This window comes from Mesoplodon bidens (genome assembly GCF_964165515.1).
Source record: "Mesoplodon bidens genome assembly, chromosome: 16".
Classification (NCBI taxonomy): Eukaryota; Metazoa; Chordata; class Mammalia; order Artiodactyla; family Ziphiidae; genus Mesoplodon; species Mesoplodon bidens.
In genome coordinates, this window is record NC_138173.1 from 25,272,132 (window position 1) to 25,297,245 (window position 25,114).

Below are 25,114 nucleotides of genomic sequence, written 5' to 3' on the forward strand. Positions count from 1 at the left end.
GAGGAATATACAAGGTGCTAGGGGTTCAGCTTCCTGGGCATCCCAGGGGCAATATGCCATGCAGAGCTGGAAGATAGCATGTCTGGAGTTGAGGGCTCACCATGTCTGGAGTTGAGGGCCTGGAGAAGTAGCTGGGTCAGGAAGGGCCTTGTTCCTTGCAGCACATGTCAAGAACAGGCTGTACCATGCAGACGGCCAATACTGTTTGCTGATTAAATGCCTGAACTCATACAGATTACAAAGTGTTGTGTAACTGAGAGCAATGTCTAAAAAGTTTCTGCAGTATTTCTCTAGACAGAATCTAAGGCCAGCATAGATTGTGTCTTTGTTGCTGTCATTTTTCCAGAAATTCCATGGACATGGGCAGGACTCTCAAATTGGTTAAATTTAAGGAAATTCCTATTTCTGTATCTCAGAATACAAATTTCTTAGACTACATCTCTTCTCATCCCAGCAGAAGCTTGTGAAAAAAGAATGGAATAACGTTATTCAAATAATATTTATTTTCAAACATTTTTAAGTTGAAAACACCCTATGTAATAAAATGAGGAACCTACCAAGGCACAAGGCATACAGTCTGTTTAGTCATGATGACCATTCTGTACCCGGAAAATAAATTTAGGAAGTGACTTCCATATCAGATTTTATGCCTTGACAGTGCACTAAATCAATATTATTCCTCTGACATGTTTGAAAGGTGAGACTAAACCAAAAGAAAAATGCTTCCAAGAATAAGTCTGAGGGAATTTGATGTCTGACAACAAATAGATCAATTTCCTTCATTTCCCTATTTGTTTGTGTCCTTAAATAATACGCTCTATTTGCCTTATGCATTTACACTGGACAATTCATTTTAACTTTCAGTGTTTATAGAGCAATTTGTAAGCATCACTCATGAAACAAAACTTACTGGAAAGACAGCAGAAGCAGGAAGTTGAGATATCCTAAGTTTTGGCTTTATGCTTCTATTGAAAGAAAAGGTGGAGATAATGTTTTGTGTGAGGGTAAGGGGGTAGGAAACTAGAACACTCAAGGAGCTGAAAAAGGCTAATATGACTAGGAAATGAGAAACAGTGATAGATGACCTTGAGAGGTGAGCTCCAACTGATCGTCAACTTGGGTGCGTTAAACGTGTATTTCCATGAAAATATCTATTCACACAGAGATCCCACTATCACCAAGTAAAACTACAAAAGGTAGGAATATAGATAGTCCAGGACTGCAGGTAGCTTTCTCTTCTCCTCTTAAGTCTCCAGACTGTGACTGAATTATGACCTTTGTATAACACAGCTTGGTGGGCACTGGGTGAGGCAGAAATGCCTGACTGACAGCTTTACCTGTGCACAGAAGACCACGCTTAGCACCTTTGCAACACCCATGCTGCCCCGGGGCTCTGGTGATATTTCCAGGCCATGGGAGATGCCAGGTCCACAGCTGCACACTTGACACACCCTTTCACGTGTCCTCCTTTATCATTATCTCCATTTTAAATGAGCACTGAGGCTCAGAGAGGCAAAGTAACTTGCTGCACTTGGTAAGAAGCAGAGCCAAAACTCAAACTTAAGTCTGTTCAATTTTAAAGTATATTCTTAACTAGTATTGGATGAAGAGGTAAGTGAACTTGGAAGGTTCTGGGGCTTCAAGAACTGGAGAAAATTAGGAAACATTTTGTAGATATGAAATGTTCAGAAAAGTAAACCCAACAGGTTTTTACAAAATACTTTGAGGAAGACATTGTAAATATATCCATGTTAGCTATATCAACCTTTATCGAGGAATTAATGTATTACCTAGCTAAAAAGTGAAAGACATTTCTAAATGTATTTATGTCTTTCAGCACGTACAATAAAAGTCTTATTTTGAACATAAAGTTGTTCATATACTATAAAAACAGTTTCTCCAAGACCCTACTAAATAAATCATTGGGTTTCTGAAGGATTGAAGTCTGACACAGTGAATTATCAGCCTCCTAGAAGGAGAGCCCCTCGCTTTTGTCTGTCCAGCTTTATCCACTGTATTCATATTTGTCTGGTCTTCTTTCCTTCATTTCCGGGGCATGAGTCCAGATGTTGTTGTAACTTGTTCTTCTTTTATCAGGCATACTTTAATTATTTCAACTATAGGCCATCTCTCACTTCTTCCTCTGTCTTCCAATTCCTGTTCATTTATCACAGGGAAATCATTAATCCATTTTAAGCAAAAACACAGCCCTTACTTTGATTAATGAGCATAAAATTAGAGACAGTGATTGATAGCCTTTTGTGAAACATGAATGCATGAAGACACTAAAAATAGAATTAATTGTCAGATAATTATGGCACTGAAAGGGGTACCCTTGTATGGTAGTAGGTGGGTCTTTAGGGCTGACATGGCTCCACTGTAGCTAATGTACAGAAGGCAGGGAGGGAGCCAGTGGTTACTTTGCTTCTGTGACCTTGTGCCCCACGTGTGCTGTGTGAGTCCCCAAACTAGAGGTTGGCCTCCATGAGAAACCAGGGAGAATTTGGGGAACTATTTTGTACCCTTATGGCAAATCTTTTGCACTGTTTGTTGGCTTTGTTGGCCTATTTAGTTGAGGTGGTCAGAGTTGTCTTTTTTTTTTTTTTTTGCAGTACGCAGGCCTCTCATTGCTGTGGCCTCGCCCCTTGCGGAGCCCAGGCTCCGGACGCGCAGGCTCAGCGGCCATGGCTCACGGGCGCAGCCACTCTGTGGCATGTGGGATCTTTCCCAGACCGGGGCACGAACCCGTGTCCCCTGCGTCGGCAGGCGGACTCTCAACCACTGCGCCACCAGGGAAGCCCCAGAGTTGTCATTTTTGAGCAGACTACAAATCTGTATCATCTCTTTGTGTTTGGCCTGGCTCTCTTTGAAATCTCCCATTAGATTCTTTACAAAAGTCTCCACTTAGGTTCATCTGTACCATTATTCTAGATTCCACATATATGGAATAGAGACGTAGACATAGAGAACGGACATGTGGACACAGTGGTGGGAAGAGGAAGGTGGGACGAATAGGGAGATTAGTTTTGACATAAATACACTACCATGTGTAAAACAGATAGCTAGTGGGAACCTGCTGTGAAGCATAGGGGGCTCAGCTCGGTGCTCTGTGACGACCTAGATGGGTGGGATGGCGGGGCAGGCAGTGGGAGGGAGGTCCAAAAGCGAGGGGATATAGTCTCTAATCAAACTGCTTCCCTCAAGCCCAGGATGTCCACATAAATATTTGTTAAGTTATTCTTGTTTAATCACCAGTTGAAAACCATTTTGCCCCATTGCAAACATTTTACATATTTCCATTATCTTATAGACTAAAAAAGCATTTTAAGCTTAGTTTGATAAACCATCGCCTACCAAATGGGTCACGTGGAAGTCTGGTTAGAACAGAAAGCATTTGTAAACCAGACAGAGCCTATTCAAGCCTTCAAAATGTGAAATAGAGGGCAAATGATGGAATAACATGGTTAATGAATGACATTTGGTCTGTCCACCAATATCAGTTTAATGAAGGATTTCCACTGTGTTTCAGGTTTATGGGTATACACCTGAATGGCCAACAATGATGGTACACAGGGTTGGATGTCAGAGTCTGTTCATTTATAAGTGCCTACTAGGTGATAGACTGAGTTTTCACACTCCATTTAGGCCTTAGCAGTGTTGTAGTTTGAATGGCATTATCTTCCTTTTACAGGAGACAGGTAGGTTGAGGAATTTGCCATGAGTCAAACACAGTAGATGGTGGTGTTAAACACATATTAGTTACCATTAGTTTAAAAATACTTTTAAAATCTACAAATGCATGCTTAATGTAGAAAAGTGAGGGAATGCAGATTCATGAAGAGAAGGAAATAGAATTCCTTCTAATTCCATCAAGTAGATAACCATGGCTATGATTTTACGTATTTATTCTTCATTTACTCTTTACTTATTCTTATATTTTACGTATTTATTCTTTCTGTATACCAATGCATAAGTGTATACCATTTTTACTTATAAAAGTGAGACCATACTGTCTTGAAATCTGCTTCTTTCAAGTAGTGGTATTTCATGTACATCTTTAAATCTGCAACCTTGCTTTATTGGGTACAAAAGAGTCTACCTTTTAATCTATTATAAAATACTTAATAAATCCCCTTAGCAGTGGAAATTTTGGTTGAAGTGTTTGAGATAAATGTGATGCATATCCCTCAAGCAAGATCTTTAAACATCACATATATTTCCTTGGTTTAATTTCCTAGAAGTATAATTCCTAGGTTGAAGGCTATGAATATTTTTAATAGTTTTGCTGTATGTAGTCAGATCAGCTCCAGAAATATTATTCTTAAGCCAATTCCCACTGACAGCAGCAATACACAGACTTCATTTCTCCAACTCTAGTAAAAATACCATTAAAAAAATATATACATATACATATATATAGCAACTATTTTTGATTGAGATCAAATTTTTCTCATTTTATTGTATATTTGAATTTCTTATTTTTCTTAACCTTTGCTTTAAATACTAAATATTAAAATTAGCCCCAAACAAGAAAAAACTGTGATATTGTGCCATTATTGTATCTCTTCTGAAGGGAGAAGAAAAACATGATCTTCTCTGTCAACAAATTACTTATGGGATGAAAAACAAATTAACTGGATGAGACACCTGGGCCCATTAGGTGTATTTCCATGATGTCTGTCACCATAGTACACATGGAGTCATGCATTTCTGGTCTTCATTTTAGTACTAACGTATGAGTCCCTGATAGGTTTTAGACTAATGTACAATGGGCAAAGGATATGAAAAACAATTAATCCTAATTCATCTGACTTGAGTTCTACAAGGCACACCGTTCCCCTGAATTTTGGAGGATTGTATCCAAATGCCTGCTGGAGAGCTCCACTTGGATAACCTATAGTATTTCAAACCCAGCACGTCCAAACTGAATCTATGCCCCCCTCCCTAAAACTTCCCCTCCCTGCGTCACTCTCTTCCTCAATTGGTAGCACAACAATACACAGAGAGTGTCAACCCCCAAGACTTAAATTTCCCTTTCAAATACCTCTATTTTCTCTACTAGTTCCCTAATTTAGGTCTTTAATTATTCAATAAATATTTTTGAGCACCTACTATGTGCCTTACCTTTCTAAGCTTGGTAGTGGTGGGGGCAGGCAAGGGTTAGAAGAAAGTAGACAAAGCTTCAGAGATTCCTTTTGGAGGAAGCTCTGAAACAGACAATAAGAAGGTTAAGAAATCTGTAGTTGAAGTGACTGTTTTGAGGACCATTTGAGGTTGCCTAAAAAGATAACACTTAACTTAAAATTTGGAGAAGAGCCAGACAGTTAGGATTCTGGATACAGCATTCCAGACAGGGGATATGGAAAGGTTAGGTGGCAGAAGACCTTAACAGACTCAAGGAACAGAAAGGTGGCCATGTGGGCTGGCGTTAGGGAGAGGAGTTGGCAGGGTAAAACCATGTTTGGAGGCCACATCCAGGAGTTTGAATGTTACAATACTAAACATGATAGGAAATCTTTGAAAGTTTTTAAGTAGAGAAAAAAAACATTATGTGATTTACATTTTTCAGAAAGAACACTATGGCAACTATGGAAGACTAGATTATAGTGGGGCAAAGATGGAAGCAGGGAGATCAGATGATTGATGCTCACAGTAGTTCACTTGAGATATTTTTGTGGTTTGGACCAGGGAGATGGCAGTGGAGATGAAGAGAATTGGATAAATTCAAGGTATAACGTAAGCCATCTCCTCGCCACCCCGAAACTTAGAATACATAATTTACCTGCTGAAGTTTTCCATCTTCTCTAGAGAATGTGCTCATTGACACCCATGGTATGCTGGATGCTTGTGGCTGGTTGGATCCTTCTTAGAACACCTGAACACTCCTGTTCCCTCCTAAGAGGGCTGTGTGATTACCAAGCATCAGTTTTGTTTCCAAAATTGTATCAGCTGTACTTAGGTTAATTTTAAATAAATTTATTAATAGTATACAAAACAGTGAAATAGGAGAATAAATCATCATTTCTAGGAAAAACTGTTCAGATGATACTTGGTAAAAGTGTATGTAAGATAGAAGTACAGGATTGAAAAAGAAAACAGTAAGAAATGTGCTTCCTGTCACAGATTCCTTCATACATGTCTTCATTCTGCAGAAACCAAAGCTAAGATTCAGAAAATGCATTAGGGGTATGGCTTAGCAAGAGAGAGAACCAGGAACTCTCACTAGTGAAACTATACCAAAGAAAATTCTTGAACATCTATTAGAACATTGGTAAATGAATATACACTTATGTGCATTAAGTTAAAATAATATGTTTAAGGTGTGTATCATAGTATGTGTCTCTGATCTATTACATCAGGTAAGTGGACTTCTGCATTTTGTAGCTATAACTAATGTATGGGATAAGGGAAAAAGAATTATGGATAATTATACTTGTCACTTGCATAGGCTGGAGCAGACTCTTCGGCTTGGTGTGCCCTTCACATTCCACTTTAAGAAGCAGCTAAAGCACTAGACTTCTACTGCTTGCCTGTCTTTGCCCCCCTTTCCAGTCCTCTCATTCCCATAATTCATCAAGAATATTACCACATCTACCTCAATGCCACACCACAGAGATCATAAAAAATCGTATCACTCTGAACTCCTTGAAGGGATCATGTGCCTCTCAATAATTTTCATAACCCAGAGCAGACACACAGTAGATATTCAGTGTTTGTTGAATGAACAAATGAAAGAATATGCTATATTTTTTAAGGCTATCTACTTTTATGTTTTGAACTGAGAAAAACCTTTGTAAGCATTTAATGATGTCATATTCATTCCATAGTGTTATGGACTGAATGTTCGTGCCCCGCCCCCAAATTCCTATGTTGAAGCCCTAACTCCTGAGTGTGGCTGTATATGGAAATGGAGCCTCTAAGAGAGTGATTAAGGTTAAATGAGGTCACAAGGGTGGGCCCCTGATCCAATGGGATTACTGTCCTTATGAGAGATACCAGAGAGCTTGCTCTCCACACGCACTTGCACTGAGGAAGGGCCACGTGAGCACACAGGGAGAGTCTTCAGCAGATACCAACCCCGCTGGCACCTTGATCTTGGCATCCAGCCTCCAGAACTGTGAGAGAGTAAATTTATTGTCTAAGCCATCCAGGTTGTGGTATTATAGTAGCCCGACCAGACTAATACCTATATGTAGAATACTAGATTTTCTCTTTCATATTTGTCAAAAGGAGCCTCAAATGTAAAGTGACCTTGGATATGTCTAATAGATGCTTCTCTCCCCTTTAGCTTTCAAATTTTTTTTTTTTCTTTGCTAATATACAACATCATCACAGGAAGAAACACCTTTTATTTTCTCTTTAAGCTTACAATCCACAATCCAAATTTAAGATAGCTTTTATTTTGGTACAATTAACAAAAAAATATAATTTAGAGTGGTTTAACAAGTGGCTAGTCTCTGTGATTCTCTTACTCTTCCCCCATGCTTGTCACACCTCATGTTTGCAAGATGGCTTTCATAGTACCTCTGGATACCATCTGAGGTCAAAACAAGAGGAAGGGGGGGAGAGGATGGGTCAGTGGCATGTTTACCTTCTTACAGGAAAAGCAAGAGATTTCCCAGAAGCTACCAGCAGACTTCCACTTGTGTTACTGGCCATAATGTGTCACAGGCTCAAAACTAGCTGCAAGGGATGCTGAGAAAACAAGTATTAAGTTTCTCCAATTCTTATTTTGGAGGTGGCAAAGGAGATGAGGAATGCAAGCATCTGTCAGGTTAGTCAATGAATGGTGTGTGCTATAAAGGGAACTGGAAGACTGGACTGGCAGATCAGCTCATTCTAGAAGAGTCCTCCTGTCATGAGATTAATCGTCACAAGGTGGGCTTTATATTTCACACTGTAGCAAAGGACTTTAGCCACCATCTGACTAACACTAATACCTCTTTGATTACAATTAGCTGGGCTGCAAACATTACACTAGGGTATTTGAAGTCTGTACCTAGTCTTCCCTGTATCTAAAACACTACCTTTCATCTATTGAGTATACATTGGCTGTATTTTTGTTGTTGTTGTTGTTGTTTGCTTTGTGTGGAGATATTAACTCTGTTCTACTTTTCCATCAATGATAAATATAAGAAAGTGGCAAGTAGGGTTTGCTCTAATTTGAGGCAATGGTTAAAGCCATAATTTGAGTTTATTGTGTTCTGGCCAAGAACCTACCAATAGCTTACCACTAGCCAGCATTTCTAAATTTGCATTCATGTTCACTGATTTTATTTAAAGGCATCTTTTAAAATAATTTTGATAATTACTGGCATCACTTAATGATGCAGTAATTGTTTTAGTACAGGCTATGACAAGTTCTTACCTAATGTAGTCTAAAATATCATTAAAATCTGAGACTTTACCAGAACAAAAATACATCTGTTCTAATTGAATAACTTAAATAGGGAAGAATATTGGAGTTAAAAGAAAATAAGAGGGAAAAATAAGGTCATCTTTACTATACAAAAGGATAACTCATAAGGTTCTATAGAGTAGCTACAGGTGAACCACAATTTGGCTTAGAGCTCCCCAGAAAACAAAACAAAAAAGAGAATGACAGTAATGCAGTCTTTAAGATAAAAACAAATCAATTGTTTAGGAGACACACAGGTTTTACTGGAACTGAGACCTACGAGAATTGTCTCCCATGAGTTCTCATAAATGGTACACAATGTGATAGAGAATGCATCAGCTTTAAAAACACATGTATTGAAAATACAAGTTTTGATGATTGTTTTTGCTAGTAGAAGCCAACAGCATAGAAGCAAATTGCAATGGAGTAAAGCTAATTCTATGAAGAATCAAAATGTGGATCAAATATGTAGCTCTTTGAAAATCTCCCAAAATATAAAACTTAGATTCCTTTCTCTTTCTAGTTGGGAATACAAACTTGTTTTAACAACATCTAAAACTTCCTCTATTCCTATAAGTAACACAAATCCATTTCAAAACCAGACTAATTATTCTTAGACCTAAGGCCACTGTTCCCTGCTAATCTCACAGAGAGGTGAAGCAGACTACATGATTTATCTGAGGACCATGGTTTTCTAAATAAATGTGCTTTAACTGGCTAATCTAAGTATAGTAGATAGAACACATTCTAAAATGCTGAATTTTATGGTTGTACTTCTTATACGTGGACTTAATTTTCAAAAGGTTAAGTTAAAAGATTATCTACAAAATTCTGTTTCAGTTATGTTCAAATTTTTAATCAATACTGGTTACATTTGAAGTGCACTGCACCTATTTACAAAGACTTAAAATGATCCGTGATATAAAGTGTAAACTTAAAAAGAAAATCACAGACTCATTCCACATCTGTGAAATGCAGCAGTTAACTGTAATTAAATTTACAGTAATCGTAAGGGATAGGAAGAAGAACATAGAAACTGGAGGAGAAAAATAGTATTCAAGATCTGAACAACACAGCTACTGTTGTACTGAAAAAATAATTTATTAAATGAGTATAATACTGGGAATAAGATGCATTATAAAAGTAAATTCTAAATATAAACAACAGTGGTTTTCCTAATTAACAAGAGTTTTTCTTCACCCATTCAAAGTTTTAAATACAATCTTCTGAAAGGCCAGATTTTGAAAGTGTATTGTTCACTTTAAGACAGACATGTATGTAGCACTATAATATCTGGAATTTATCATCTTGTTTTATTAGACTAAAAATGATATTGATTAATTTAAATGATTGTTCTTTTTAAACCTTTTTAAAGCCTAGAATAATATTTTGAAATGAACAAGTAGACCATTTTATTTTACTCTTTCTGTCTCCCTGGACAGCACACACATTTCTAATACAGTTTGTGGAAAATATTGAGATAGAGCATACCTGTCCATTTTGATGAAGACTTTAAAAAATTTTGGTACTTTGGTAAAAAGCAGTCTCCTTTTTAGATCAAAGGTTGACAACAGCCATTGTATCTATTAATCTATGTCCGTAGAATTTTAAACAACCACATCTTAATATGTACCTCAAGATACTGATAAGCTTTTAGGTAGTGAAAGAAAAAAATGGAGACTGTTATTCTTTCCCCAATAAGTTTCCTTCAGTTTTTAGAAAGCATACGCAGTTCAATATACCAACTGGGATTTCAAAATGCCAGCATGATTACAGTGCTTATTAACAGCAATATGCAAAACAATAGAAATATAAAATAAATAATTTCATACTATAAAAATGAAACAAGGCACTTTCAACAACTATATGCAAAGCTGAGATAAACATTTTTTTCATAACGTGGACTCAAAGACTCTAGAAGACTTCTGTAAAGAGTGAAATAGTGAAGGCACTACATAATTCTTTTTCCTAACTCCACTTACTAAAGAAATTCACCAATTAAACTTGGCACAAAAGAGTTTAATTGTCATAAAGTGCATCACTTGGCTAAATATATTAAGAAGAAAATCAGCATCAATACATTATAGCAACATATTCACATATACAGAAATAAAAATGCAATGCCAGGAGTTGACATAGGAACTTTGCAGGATATATGGCTTTTTCTCTTTTATTTTTTTTGTATAACTGCCTATTTGCTTACAATCTATATTTTCAAAAGAGTATGCCTTGATTAGCAAAAAGAGGTAGTGTTCTGACAAAGGCAAACCCACTGATTCTATAGGTAGAGATTTAAGATAAGAATTATGTGGAAAATGTACAAGTATAACATATAATACACTGGTACAACATTTATTATAGTATTTTGATATTAGTGAATTTGCTTTTAAAATCAAGACTATTTTATCACTTTAGCTATGTTATTATAGCTCTTTCAAAGAGTTTTCCTTTGGTACTAGAAAGTTTTCTTCTTTTAAATAGTAACATTCCAAATAAGCAACTTTTATTTAGAGATGATAAACATGTCAACATTTAAAACTCAATCCATCTTTACCACTTATTTAAACCATTAATGAAAATATATCATGTCTGAGACACAAGGAAGTATATAACCAACAGACAGCAACATGCAATTTATGTCCACTTAACTAATGTTACTGGTGATTTAAACACACACACACACACACACACACACACACAAAGTGTGCACACCCACGTTAGTCTGGAGCAATATATTGGCAAAACAACAAAATAATTTATGCACAGTATTTAAGGATGTAGGCCTTGATGACAGAACTCCAGATTTTTTTTAGTGTGTTACATACAAAGTTTGGCTAAAAGACAATGTAAAGCAACAGTGAATATATTTCCTATACCAATAACTTAAATTTTTCTTTATGTAAACTTTATACATGTGCAATCTTGCTGTTTTCTGTAAATGCTTCAGTCTCTTTTTTTCTTTTTAAATATCTGCTACTCTATTCTAAATTTGCAGGAACATAAAAATGGAAGGAACCACCTGAGATGCATTAGTCGTCTTCTGCATTATATGCCACTTCTGCTACTTCTATGTCTGATGTGGAATTTTCAGGTTCACTAAAACTTGAGCATTGCTTATTATCAGCTCTGCAAGAAAAAGAGAAACACAATGAAGAGACCGGATGCATGCTATTTCACTTCACTATTACCTTAAAAATTTTTTAAGTCATGTAAAGAATAAATATTTAATGGAAAAATATTTAATGAAAAAGAACATTTAAATATTCAATCAGAAATTTAATATTTTAAAGTTGTCATTGCCAGATAACACCTTTGGAGATACATTTTTAACTCTTTCAGCTCTCTGAACTACCACTTTTCAATAAAAATCTAGTTTGTAATGACCTTTAACCAACAGAAAATTTGTTCTCATAATTATAGCTTAACCACTATCATTAATGTATTAATGGTGACCTTGGATTTATATGTAATAAAAATTCTATGTGTGTTCAAATATACCATCTTTCCATCATTCCTATTAGGTAGACAGGGTGTTTGCTATTAGTGTCCCACTTTTTGCATGGAAAAGACTGACACTGAGAGAGATTAATTTGTCAAGGTTACAAAATTAATGAATTAACTGAGTCACAGCCCAGTTAATTCAGACATATCTTCAAAATAAGTAACGAAATTTATAGGCTGGATGACAAAGATTCATTTTTAGGGACAGCCTAGAGTATCTATAGTCTTCCTCTGTCTGCTCATCAGATTCATGATATAATAACACTGAGTTCATAAAAACATACTCTACAGAGTATTATGACTGTTTCTCTCCAATTATTCAGATGATTAGGCTATAATAAACCAAACATTATATACCTAGATTCTTCATCTAAGACATCTTGATCAACCTCAAGTGCAGAGGACTCCACCTTTGGGATCTGTCCACCTTCTGTTCCTGACACGAGCAGTGATTCTTCAGGTTCCAAACATAAGTTCCTGAAGGTAAAGTACAGCAACAAGTTATTTTCTATGAATAAAATAGGTATATATTTATTGTTCTGAATGCATGTAGCGTTAGTGGCCTTCAGCTGTTCTAAGTGTAGTCATATACCTAATAAACTGTTGACTCTGGGTATCAACAGTGAAATCAGTACTTATGATTAACTTAAAATGATTTTAACATCAATTCGATATATGCTGACAAGAAGGCAAACTAGAACTTTCATATGTGAAAAGCTGGCATAAATGCCTAGAAACAAAGATACTATTTAAATAGGTTAAAATAATGTTTGTCTTGGTGAACAGCTAGAGCTTTATTTTCCTGATATTTCCCGTCCTTCAAATTTTCAGGCTTCTAAATAAATAATCAAACAACAGACAATTTCCAAATCTACAAGAACGTACACCATGAGTCTAAGACTTTTGGAGTCAGAAATTTCCTAAATTGTAACATACAAAGGGCATTTAGCCCAGAGTATCGAGCTGAATTAGACTGAAAACGCAAACATCACAACACACCTGATTCTGTTTTCTAGAGTGTCTATAAGAAGTTGCTTTTCACAGAGCAGTTTCTTCAGTGATTCCAACTCTTTTTGTTTTTCAAGTAGTTCTTTTTGAAAACGGTAGTTTGTCTCTTCTAAAGTTTCACAGAAAGCCTTAAAAACAAACAAACAGCAAATAAAAAACACATGCAGAAAAAGAATAACATTAATTACTTATGCAGTACCTTTCTCAAGGGCATAACTGAAGAGTCAAAGAACATAGGTAACCAAAATAATGTGTATACAACCCAGATGATTTGTTCTCCACCCTCATCTTTTTAGGTCTCTGCTACCTTAGTACCTACTGGGGAACTTATAAATAAATACTGGGGAACTTATAAATAAATACAAGTCCCTTTTCTTGAGAATTATTAACTAGTAAGCTAGGGTGCCTGAAATGAATATGTGATATCTCTCTAGTGAATAACTGGGAAAAAAAATTACTAATAACCACTGTTTTAGCTTCTATTCTCCTTAGCCTGTTTTTGCCCAGTCCTAGATGATACTTTAAAGAAAAAAAATAAAAAAAGAAAACTATGGCTATTGATTCCATTTGTATTAGCTCAGAAGACACAGCCTATAATAACGATTTCCTTCATAGTGCCTTCAATATTATTTTCCCTTGCTTCTCCTTTTACTATATTCACTCAAAGACATTCTATCCTTTATACCCTGGAAGCTAAACACTATTGAAATAGATTAAAACAAAAAACAAAATCATACTGCCATGAAGAATGACGTCATGAAAAAAATCTGGGTCACTTACCTTGATGAGGCTTTCACTGTTGCTGATCAATTCTTTTAATTGTTCCTAGTTATCTATCATTCCCTGTCTCCTTTGTGACTACGTTAAACCTTCACCCCTGGCAAATCCCCTACAATATGTTACTACTGGTGAGCCCAAGCCCAGCAGATGATCTTTATTCCTATACCAGAAAAAAAAAAGTTACTCTCTCAGAATCCTAACCACATTTGCATTCCGTTCTTGTCCTCAAGAATATGTGCCTCTTCAAGTTAAGCCCAATCTCCTTTGGAAGCCTGCCCTATCCCATACACTCTCTCTTAAATTTTCAACCTTTCCCTCTCTTTTGGCCCTTAGGCTTATTTAAATCAAGTTGACTGAAGTTGATTAAGCAAACCCTAAAAATCTCTCCACATAAAAACAAAGTCATATCCACCACTCCCTTGATAGGAGTCTCTCTAGCTACTAACTCACCTTGTTTTTTTCAGAATAAAAAAAGATTTCCAGGAAAAAAGTTTTTATCATCCAAATTTAGCCTCCCCATTCATGGCTAAAATCATTAGGAGTTTTACTCTTTTTTCTCTACTAATTATACCCAGGTAAATGCTAACAATGACTTCTAACTGTCAAATCCAAAGTACTGCTTTTCTCAACTTCATAGCATGTCACTACTGACTTAAAAAGTAAAAAAAAAAAAAAAAAAAAAATTAATGGAATCCTCTTTTATTGTCCTCTGTGAAACTTCCTGGTTCCCCTAATTTTACAGTTACTTCTTAGATTTCTACTTGTTCTTTGCATGTGGGCATTCATCAGAGTTTTGTCCTTGATTATATATTCTCTTGCTCTATATTTCATCCTTGGGCAATTACTGTTATCACTTCAACTATAACCTATACTATTTGCTATCGACTTCCAATTTTTTTTTTCTGTTCATCTCCAGCCCAGACCTTTCCTGAGTACACAGATATCATTCATATGCCTATTGGTCCCCTTCAATTGTATGTACCGATGGTAAGTCAAAATGCACTCCCAACGGAACATCTGCTCTACCACCTCATCATCAAAGCCACCAGGCAAACATCTTAGATCACTGCATTTCGCTACTTTCTAAGCCCCAGGTAACCCAGTCTTTTCCACTTTCCCCTTCTCCTCCTCCCCCATTGTCTCATCAACATCTCACTATACTCATCTACGCTCTATACTCATTTCTACTGTGCAGTATTGGCATAAGGCTAGGTAATGCGATCAGTGAAAGAGAAGAATGCAGAAGCAAACCCTTCCTGTCATGTTCATTTGACTTTTGATAAAGGTGCCAATACAATTCAACACAGGGTACTGACACATTTTAATATCTATAGAAACTTAAGATCCTCACTTCACACCTTATACAAAATTAGCTCAGTATGGATGTTAGAGTTAAAACTATAAAACTTCTAGAAAAAAAATAGGAGAAAATCCTGGTGGCCCTGTGTTAGGCAAAGAGTTCTTATGATACAATACCAAAAGTATAAGCCATAAAGGATGTGATAAAGTGACCTTCATTATAATTAAAAACATTAGCACTTCAAAAGATACCATTAAGAAGATAAAAAGACACATACAGCCTATGAGAAAATATTTGCAAATCATATATTTGATAAAGGACCTGTATCCAAAATAATGAATTCTTACAACTCAATAAGACAAACAACCCAACTAAAAAAATAAGCCAAAGGCTCAGACAATTTATCAAAGAAAACATACAAATGGCAAAAAAGCACATGAAAAAGTGATTAACATAAAAATCATTATGGATATACAAATTAAAACTATAATGAAATGCCATTTCACACCTACAAGAATGGTCATAATCCAACAGACAGATAATATCAAGTGTTTGTGAGGACATGGAGAAACTGGAACTCTCATACACTACTCGTAGGAACGTAAAATGGCATAGCCACTTGGGAAAACTCTTTGAAAGTCTCTTAAAAAAGTTAAACATAATTTACCATATAACTAAACATTCTACTCTTAGGGATCAACCCAAGAGAGATGAAAACGTATATCCACAAAAAGCCCTCTCTGAAATTGTTCATAGCAGCATTATTCATAATAACACAAAACTGGAAACAATCCAAATATCCCTCAGCTGGTGACTGGATAAACAAAATGTGGTATATGTGCACAACAGAAAACCATTCAATCATAAAAGTAATGAAATACTGAGAGAGACTATAACATGGATGATGCTCAAAAACATTATGTTAAGTGAACGAAACTAGATGCAAAGATTATATATACTGTATACTATTGCATATTGTATATATTATGCATATACAATATTATGCATATTGTATATGAGATTGTATATATATATAGGTACACATATACACTTATATGCACATATATATATACACACACACACAGTATGATTCTACTTATATGAAATATCCAGAAAAGACACATTTGCAGAGACTGAGAGCAGATCAGTAGTTGTCTGGGGCTGTGAGTGTGGAATGGCTACAAAATGGCTTGTAGAATTTTTTTTGAGGCGATGGAATTTTCTAAAACTGGATTATGGTAATGGAGACACAACTCTACAAATTTACTAAAAGTTATTAAATTGTACATTTACAATGAAATAGCAAATAGCAAATTTTATGGATGAAAGTTTTACTTCAATAAAGCTGTTTAAAAAAAAGCTATGGCATTCCTCTAACACAAAGAACTGACTCAGTTTAATTGAAAACATTACAAATCTACGAATTAAATCTGTTCCATTTAAACACTATTAAACATTTGGAAGAAAACTTGCATAAATCCTAGCTAACCTATTATTACCAAATCTATTTGTGAATCTAGCCAATTGCTTCAAGAAGTAGGCTACTTTAACACGTCAAGTAGTGTAATTTGAGTAGCCTTAAGCTTGAGCTGAATTGGTAACAAGACAATAACTTCTACTTCTGAAGATTAGTTTTTTAATTTGATTTTAACTGTAGGTTCTTTACTTTGATACTTAGATGGAAGAAAACTCAGCATGCAAATGTTACTTTTAAATGTAAAATAAATTTCCAAGTAATCTTCTTTTTTCTGAAATGGTGTAAATAAAGAGAATAAATGTAGAATTTAATTTTAGGGCTTCATAGACTATAGGACATGTACAGATTTTTATTTTTTCACTGAATTATGTTCATGTATTTCAATGAAAGAAAGCTTTGACTCAAACATTAAAAGCTTTCTGTGCAAAACTACCATGGTCCAAAATTATAACTTTCCTGTTTGCTGTTCCATTCAAAAAACAATGTAGTTATTGTATGGTATTATTTGTTCCTCTTTTCATGTGATATATAATACAGCACTTACCCTGCTTTCTTCTAGGCTATCAAATGGACCTGGTGGATCATCCAGACAAAGAAATTCTCTCACTGCAAGGCTTTCAAAGGAAAAAAAAAAAAATTAGCTGGGGTACAAATAAGTTTACAAAAGGTAGCGAGATAGCAGAAAGCAAAAGTTACTCTGAAGCTAGCTAAAGTGTTTTAAGCAAGTTGGTTCTGCTGATAAATGAAAATAAGGAAGATGGCGTATGTGTTTTCACACAAGTAACAAAATACAAATATAAAATCTATAGAAGATACAAAGATTTTAGGTTATTTCTATGATCTTATGAACATAAATAGATTGTGAATTTATGTTACATAAAAACTACATGACAAAACATAAATCAGAAATGGTACAGGAAACCAATGTAAATGGTGAAAAGACAGTATTATTTTCAAAGAAATATTAATTTGAACTAGTCTAAAAAAGTCATTATCTTTTTATGAAATACAATTTCTAATTTATACTTCATTTGTTTCTTCTTCAGATGATTCTAAAGTAACTGAAGTATTTACTGTGAAACAAGTTAAAGATTTTTCTTGCAATCATGTTTATTATATTAATTTACTTAAATGTTTTCCCTAGAGAATTCAAGAGAAAGAATTCTGATCATCCCATTTCTGAATTACCATAAAGTTCAAAATAAAGAAATAATATGATATTGTTATACTTATACTTTTCAATTACCAGAAACAGGTTAAGAAGGTAGAAACCTGAACTTCCTTGTTACAAAATACTCCTCTTTCTAAAAAGTAATCTTGGATTGAGAGACAGCTCTATATGTATGTTAAAACAGAAATGTGGAGACTTAAAGGATGATGATGAAGGGAGTGGTGATAAAGAGATAAACGGGATCTTTAGTAAAATCTTTCCAAAGGAAAAAATGAATATAGAGAAGTGATGTTAAGAAAGTAATCCAAAAGAACCCAAAAATAGAAAAAAGAGGAGCAAGTTTCTAGATTATAAAATCTACATAATATAGATAATAAAAAAACATACACTCAGGGAAACTGAGATAAAACTTGAGTACTCATAATCATGAAATAATAGAGATGGAAGGGATCGTAAATGTGATCTAGTTGAACTATCCATAGTATGCTGCTTATATTCTCCCTTTTATATGTTCAGCCAAGAATATGTCTAAACACCTCCAGAAATAGGGACTATAACCATCTCTTAAAATAAACCATCCTAAGTTTGAATAACACAGAAAACTAGAAAATTATTTCTTCACTGAGCTGGATTTTTCTCCCTGAAGCTTCTATTCATGAGTCTTAGTTTGGTTTTCTGGGGCCCTTCCAGGTAAGTCTAAGTCTTCTTTCACATGATAACCCTAAAAATATGTCAAGAATGTTATGTTTACTCTAACCTTATACCTCTAGCAAGCAATACCAACACACTAACATTTCATTTTCTTTTTTCATGTAACAAAATTTAGTGAGTATTTAAAGCCTATATGGTCTTCTGCATTCATGGAGCCAACATGTTTTTCCAGTTTTACTGAAATATAATTGACAAAAATTATATATATTTAAGGTATATAACTTGACTCGATATATACATACATTATGAAATATGAAGTACAATCAAACTAATTAACATATCTATCACATCACATGGTTACCATTTCTAACATTTTCAAAGTACATTACACACACAGGGTTTTCACATACCCTACCTTATTCAATTTCCACAACAATCATGTGAGGTGAGGATAGGCATTATACCTCCATTTTACAAGTGATAATAAAGTTCAGAGAGGTAAAATGACCCACCCAAGGTCATTAGTGCAAGTGGTCGAGCTAGACCTTAAATCTGTCTTCTGAGTATAAATATGTGCCTTTTTTCTACCTTTCAACTCTTTTCTCTTATGTTTTGGTTCATTTGTATTCTTTCCCCTTGCTGATCACTTCTTTCTGACCACTTTCAATTTCTCTGTATCTTTCTTTAATCAAAGTCTCTAGAATACTGCAGTTGGTCTAATAGTATAGAGAAGAACAGGACCACCACACATTCTTTTGGTTTAGATATTATACTTTCTATCCACCCACTATGTATATCGGAAAACCAACTATTAGGCAGAATGAGGCACAGGAAATAAACTGATCTTGGGATTGACAGGTCAAAAGTTTGGATGGGGGCTTCCCTGGTGGCACCGTGGTTGAGAGTCCGCCTGCCGATGCAGGGGACATGGGTTCGTGCCCTGGTCCGGGAAGATCCCACATGCTGCAGAGCAGCTGGGCCCGTGAGCCATGGCCGCTGAGCCTGCGCGTCTGCAGCCTGTGCTCCACAACGGGAGAGGCCACAGCGGTGAGAGGACCGCATACCGCAAAAAAAAAAAAAAAAAAAAAAAAAAGAAAAATTCGGGTACCTTTTCACCCCGCTAGAAAAGGAAGCCATTACTCCTTCTTGAGAATCACTGACTAGAGAACTTATTTAGATTTGATAAATATTTGACTGCCTATGTGTGCCATGGCTCTGTTCAGTGATTTCTTATATATTATCAGTGTATAATTTATAAACAAATCAAGTAAATTCAAATAAAGTATAAGTACCAAAGAGTCTGTATTATTAAATGGATTATTAAATGGTCTATGGATTAAATAGAAGTCAATTTAAAACAATTATTATTTATTTACTCGTTCACTGATAGGTTCAATACAACCCCCTAATCTCTCTTCTGTATTTGGTCTTTAATACTTTTGTTTCCATTTGACCATGATAATGAAGGTAAGAAAAACATCAGAATTAGGAGAGAAACCTATCTAAGAGAAAATCCAACAATCTGGAATTGAAAGGTATGGAAAGACTATCTTTCTGTTTATCACGTAGAGTAACTTCTTAGTGTGGTTGGGAAATCTCTATTTTAAAATCGTGATCTGTTGTTGACTTAACTTGCCTGAATATAAAGGAACCAGAGATGGTACCCTTCAGCATTGTTCTTATCAGAGCAAATTTGCCCTATAGCTTAAACTCTTCCTTTGAGTCTCTTGAAAAAGTTTCCTTTAAAAGAGTTTTACTGTAATTTTCAAACTTCTTAAAAAACTATTTCATCCAGTGAATCTTCACCTTTTATTTCATAATATACCTTCCTTTATTTCTTTCGTGGGTATGTATTTGTTTACATTCCACAGTTTAAAAGACCAGTAATTTAATAGCTAAATGATCTCTTTATCTCAAAATTTATATTAAAAAAAAGCTAAAGCTAATGCCTACAATTCATTAAAAGGTCTATAAAGAACTAAGTTAAAAAAGTACTAAAAATACTAGATACTTCTTCTGTCAAAACCAAATTAAGCATAAAAAGTCACTGCATGAAAATGTTAATTGAGGGATTTCTGATAGAAATGTTTTATCAGTTACTATTTCTCTTCAGTATTCTCTACCAGTAAAAAGAAAGTAAAAATTTGACATTAAATACAACCCTGAGGATAGGGACTCAGGGATCAAGGCTGGTGACAGTGAGGGTCACGGTGAGGGAGATGGGTTGCTGGGTGTGAAGCTGAAGGGCTCACGTTTACCCTCCTGTACTGGATATGCAGGCAAGGCTGTGGGCCTAGTTTATATCTTGATTATCTCTCACCTAGTTACTTTTAGTCCACTTGTGTCCCTACATTCAGTTTTATTCCTTCTAATACAAAAATACTTCAAAAGCAAACGTTTTATGTCAAGCCCAGCTTAAAACCCATCTATGCCTCCTCTAACAAGAGGGAACAAAGCCAAGGTCTTGGCGTTGGCATAAAGCACCTGTGTACATTCAAGCTTTTACTGCCTTTCTTATTTGACACTTCAGCAATAGTACTTCCTCATGCCTATCATGTTGTTTCATGCTTGCTGCTATCATCCTGGCACATCCTTCCCACCTTCAGCTGGCTAACTCAGACTTCATATTCATGACTTAGCTCATCTATTATCTCCTCATAGAACCTTCTCTGACTAAATCCCCCTCCCCTATACTCTACTTGGTTCAGTACTCTTATATGCATTACTACACCACCTTGAAGAGATCCCTTTCATAGGACTTACTACAGTGTATTATTAGTATTTTCTGTTTACCAAGCAGTCTGCTTCTACAAAAAGTAGATGACAAGTTCCACGGCTGTACAGAATCTGAATAAATTAGCATAGCACAGAATAAGTATTCAAAAATTAATGAATTTATTTGTAAGAGCTATGCTAATTGCTCTTAAAAAATAATGAAACTATTAAGAGCATCAGAACAAATTTCTATCCACTATTGTAGATAAATAATACAGAACAACTCTCAAATTTGAGATGGAATTTAGTTTTTAATAGATATGCCTACTTTGACGAGGGAGTAAGCTTAGGACAGCAACATGTAAGACCAAGAGCCTTATGAGTTAAAAGAAGGTTAGAATCTGGATGTTTCTGATGGTATGCATTCAAGATTTATAAAGAAGCACAATGAAAGGAATAGCATATGAGAAACTTAGAGCTGAAAGCGGATTTTTAGAGAACATTTAGTCCAATTATTTCATTTTCTAATTGGAAACACTAATTAAAATCAGTTAAGTAGGGCTTCCCTGGTGGCGCAGTGGTTAAGAATCTGCCTGCTAATGCAGGGGACATGGGTTCGAGCCCTGGTCCGGGAAGATCCCACATGCCACGGAGCAACTAAGCCCATGCACCACAACTACTGAGCCTGCGTTCTAGACCTGCAAGCCACAGCTACTGAAGTCGGGGCACTTACAGCCCATGCTCCACAACAAGACAAGCCACAGCAATGAGAAGCCCGTGCACCGCAACGAAGAGTAGTCTCTGCTCACCGCAGCTAGAGAGAGCCCGCACGCAGCAACGAAGCCAAAAGTAAATAAATAAAATAAATAAATTAATATATAAAAAATAAATGCATATGTTTAAAAAAATCAGTTAAGTAATTGCCTAAAATTATTTCACTACTAAGCCCAGAAAACTGAATTTTGCATAAGGTCTTTGAGACCTAATTTAATAAGTTAAGAGTTTACGTGTATCTGAATACAAAATATTTAGCTTTATTACATTAAAAGAACTGTCCATAACTGAAGGTCCACCAAACTAATATTTTGTGGTAAAAATCATCCAACCAACCTTAGCAATAATGTGTTCATTCTCATGAGCTGTCATTATATAAACTATTGCATATATAACTGAATTCTTTTATAAAAATACTAACTCAACCTCTCTTGACAGTATCTTCACATATAAAAACAACTTACACATAAAATTTCCTGTGAGGTGTGAAAATGTATAAAAAATAGTTTCTTTACATAGATTCGTTCAAAAATTATAGATTTATTGAATTTTACAACTAGAATAGACCTAAGAAGTCATCTAATACAATATATCCCATGTAAATAATTCCCTCTTTAATACCACTGATAGTTATCTAGCCTAGTCTCTTCAAATATTGATGCTTAAGGTAAACTTACTTTCTCAAAAGGCAGAATTTTTACACCAGATACATTTTTATACCAGACAGCTTGAAATGACATGTAGCTCTTTTTTCTCTGAGCTGATGGGGGCTTCCTCTAATTGTTCACTTATTCCTAGTTCTACACATTAGTCTTGCTATTCAAAATGAGGTCCCTAGGCCGGCAGCATCAGCATCACCTAGAAACCTGTTAGAAATGCAGAATCTCCACTCCAGACCTTGTTAATTCAGGACGTGCATTTGAACAAGATGCACACTTATAGCTGGAGAAGCACCGCTTTAAAGCTAAATATCATTTGATTAATTCTTTTCCCCATCACAATCTTTCTAATACGCGAAGATGGTTATCATGTCCTTCCAAGTACTTTTTTTTTTCAAAGGGTAAATTCTCATTTCTTTCAATTGTTTCCTCATGTTTGGATACTATATACTACAATATATATTTTTTAAACCATGAACTGCTGTTAATCCAGATCTGCACTTTTTTCTTTTAACAGATGTAGAATTTAAAACACTGAATTTTGGCATGGAACTCCTTTTAGATGAATGGTAATATAAGGAAAAATATGTAATCTTAACCCTTGTATCTTAAAGAATTAAGAAGAAAAATGTGGTAAATCAGGATATATGTGTAGTAATTCTGAAAACAGAGAATAGTAAGATATTTGGTGTGCTGATTAAATGATGTAATTATTTCAAAGTAGCACAAACCAGAATAAAACAATAAATAGCTAAATTTTAACTATAACAGATTATGCAATATGAGAACATCCCCCTCTATCCATCTTTACACATCCTTCACCTTGACAAGCTGAGTTACATGCTGTTTCGGGTATAGGACTTTGCCTGCTTGCTTCTGCATTTTGATATAATATTCCCTCTCATTTGGAAAGTCCTTCTTTACTTTCTCTTTATCGGTTCAAATAGCATTCATTCTTTAAAATCCAGCTCAAATATCATCCTCTAGGAAGCCTCCTCTAATTCTCTCAGTCAAAAGTTCCCTCTCCTCCTCTTCTGAAAGACATCGAGCTCTATTCATTATAGTTCTTTTGGGTGTGTCTTCTTCCTATTCAGTTTTCTTGAATAAAGGATTAGCATCTAATGCACCTTTGTGTAGCTGTAATACCTTATATATAGTAAGACCTAAATAAACATTTATCAAACAAACAAAAACCAATAATAAATCCTTTATCATAAAAATATTAACATTTTTACTTTTTCTTACTTTGTATTCTCCAAATGCATCTGAAAATAACATTCTCTTAAAACATCTAAACCAACAATTCTTAACATCCCTTCAGTTCTTATTTCACTTCTGTTTTGTTATAGTTAGAGAAGTTGTAATATTAAGAGCTGCCAGTTGTGTACTGGCAAGCTCTTAGCCAACATGCAGGTTAACAAATAACTGTGTCATGAGGTGCTAAGGAATCAAAACGGAAAGTGAAAGAACTGTATAAAGAATTAATATCAGATAATTATTTGGCCAAATAAAGATAGTAATTTTAATTTTCTATGCTGCCGTTCCAACTGTAACAGGATGCTAACAGGTATACCAAAGGGTAAGGTAAACTCACTGATATTATAAGTAGTGATTCTTAAATATGTAGTTTCATGTTTTTATAAAGAAGTATTGGGATTTTGTCTTTATCCTTTGCTCCCTTATAAGAATTCATAAATGGCTGTTTGACAACCTCAGATTTTCTGGATATTTTCTAATTATTTGTCCTCCCACCCATAATCTTAATCTATTGTTGAAGATTCTCAAACCCCACTCCCTGCTTCAGTATTGCTTGATTCACTGCAAACAGGACTGATCTTCCCCTTCTCTGAATTCCCTTTACTTTTATAATCTGTATCAGGCCAAGTAGGACTTCATAAACTCCATTATTTTGTTCAAACAGAAGCTTAATTTCTTCAAATGAATTAAGTTCAGTAAGTATATCCTCAGCTTCCTTTTTACCCTTCTTAGTATGACAAAGGGCAAATGCTTGGGATACAGGTTAATAACTTTTCCATCTGCCAAGTCATGTTTTAAACAGTAATTTATTAAGAAACTGCTTAAACTGTGAAATAAAAAATGTTACTCATCACTCGCAAAAAATATAGTACCCTAGAACAAACAAGGTATACAAACCTTATTTAGAGTTCTATTTAAGTTATCTTACTTGTATTCCTTAAATGTCTGAGATATCTGACAAAAATAAGTAAGCAATAAATGTGAGGCACAATAGAGGTTTTCAGGCAACACTTTTTAGAACCTTTAATATTCTAGGAATGGCAAATGAAACCTTTCCCCAACTTACTTGACTAAGAAATCTTTCTGTCCCTGAAACACCTATCTATAAATTGAATATGATTATCACTGTTCTAAGGACTGCAGTTTTAGAAACAGGATCTTGAATGTTTACCATACAGATACAGATCTATTAACAATAATTTTTTAAAAAAAGATATATCTCAACGAAGATACACTTTTATTATTATTATTATTTTTTTTTTGCGGTACGCGGGCCTCTGACTGTTGTGGCCTCTCCCGTTGTGGAGCACAGGCTCCGGACACGCAGGCTCAGTGGCCATGGCTCACGGGCCTAGCCGCTCCGCAGCATGTGGGATCTTCCTGGACCAGGGCACGAACCCATGTCCCCTGCATCGGCAGGCGG

General features: G+C 35.2%; 1 protein-coding gene across 3 annotated transcripts in view; it reads right to left on the reverse strand.

The window, feature by feature from the left end:
• Window positions 1-9,480: 9,480 nt before the first annotated feature.
• SNX16 (sorting nexin 16) overlaps window positions 9,481-25,114 on the reverse strand; it is a 35,731-nt gene continuing 20,097 nt past the window's right edge. For all 3 annotated transcript variants that reach the window (XM_081214317.1, XM_081214315.1, XM_081214316.1), the window contains 4 exons: window positions 17,009-17,078; window positions 12,899-13,035; window positions 12,257-12,376; window positions 9,481-11,524 (listed from right to left, as the gene is read on the reverse strand). In XM_081214317.1, coding sequence (XP_081070443.1) covers window positions 11,428-11,524; window positions 12,257-12,376; window positions 12,899-13,035; window positions 17,009-17,078 — 424 coding nt within the window. In that variant the 3' untranslated portion in view covers window positions 9,481-11,427. The remainder of the gene's footprint in view (window positions 11,525-12,256; window positions 12,377-12,898; window positions 13,036-17,008; window positions 17,079-25,114) is intronic.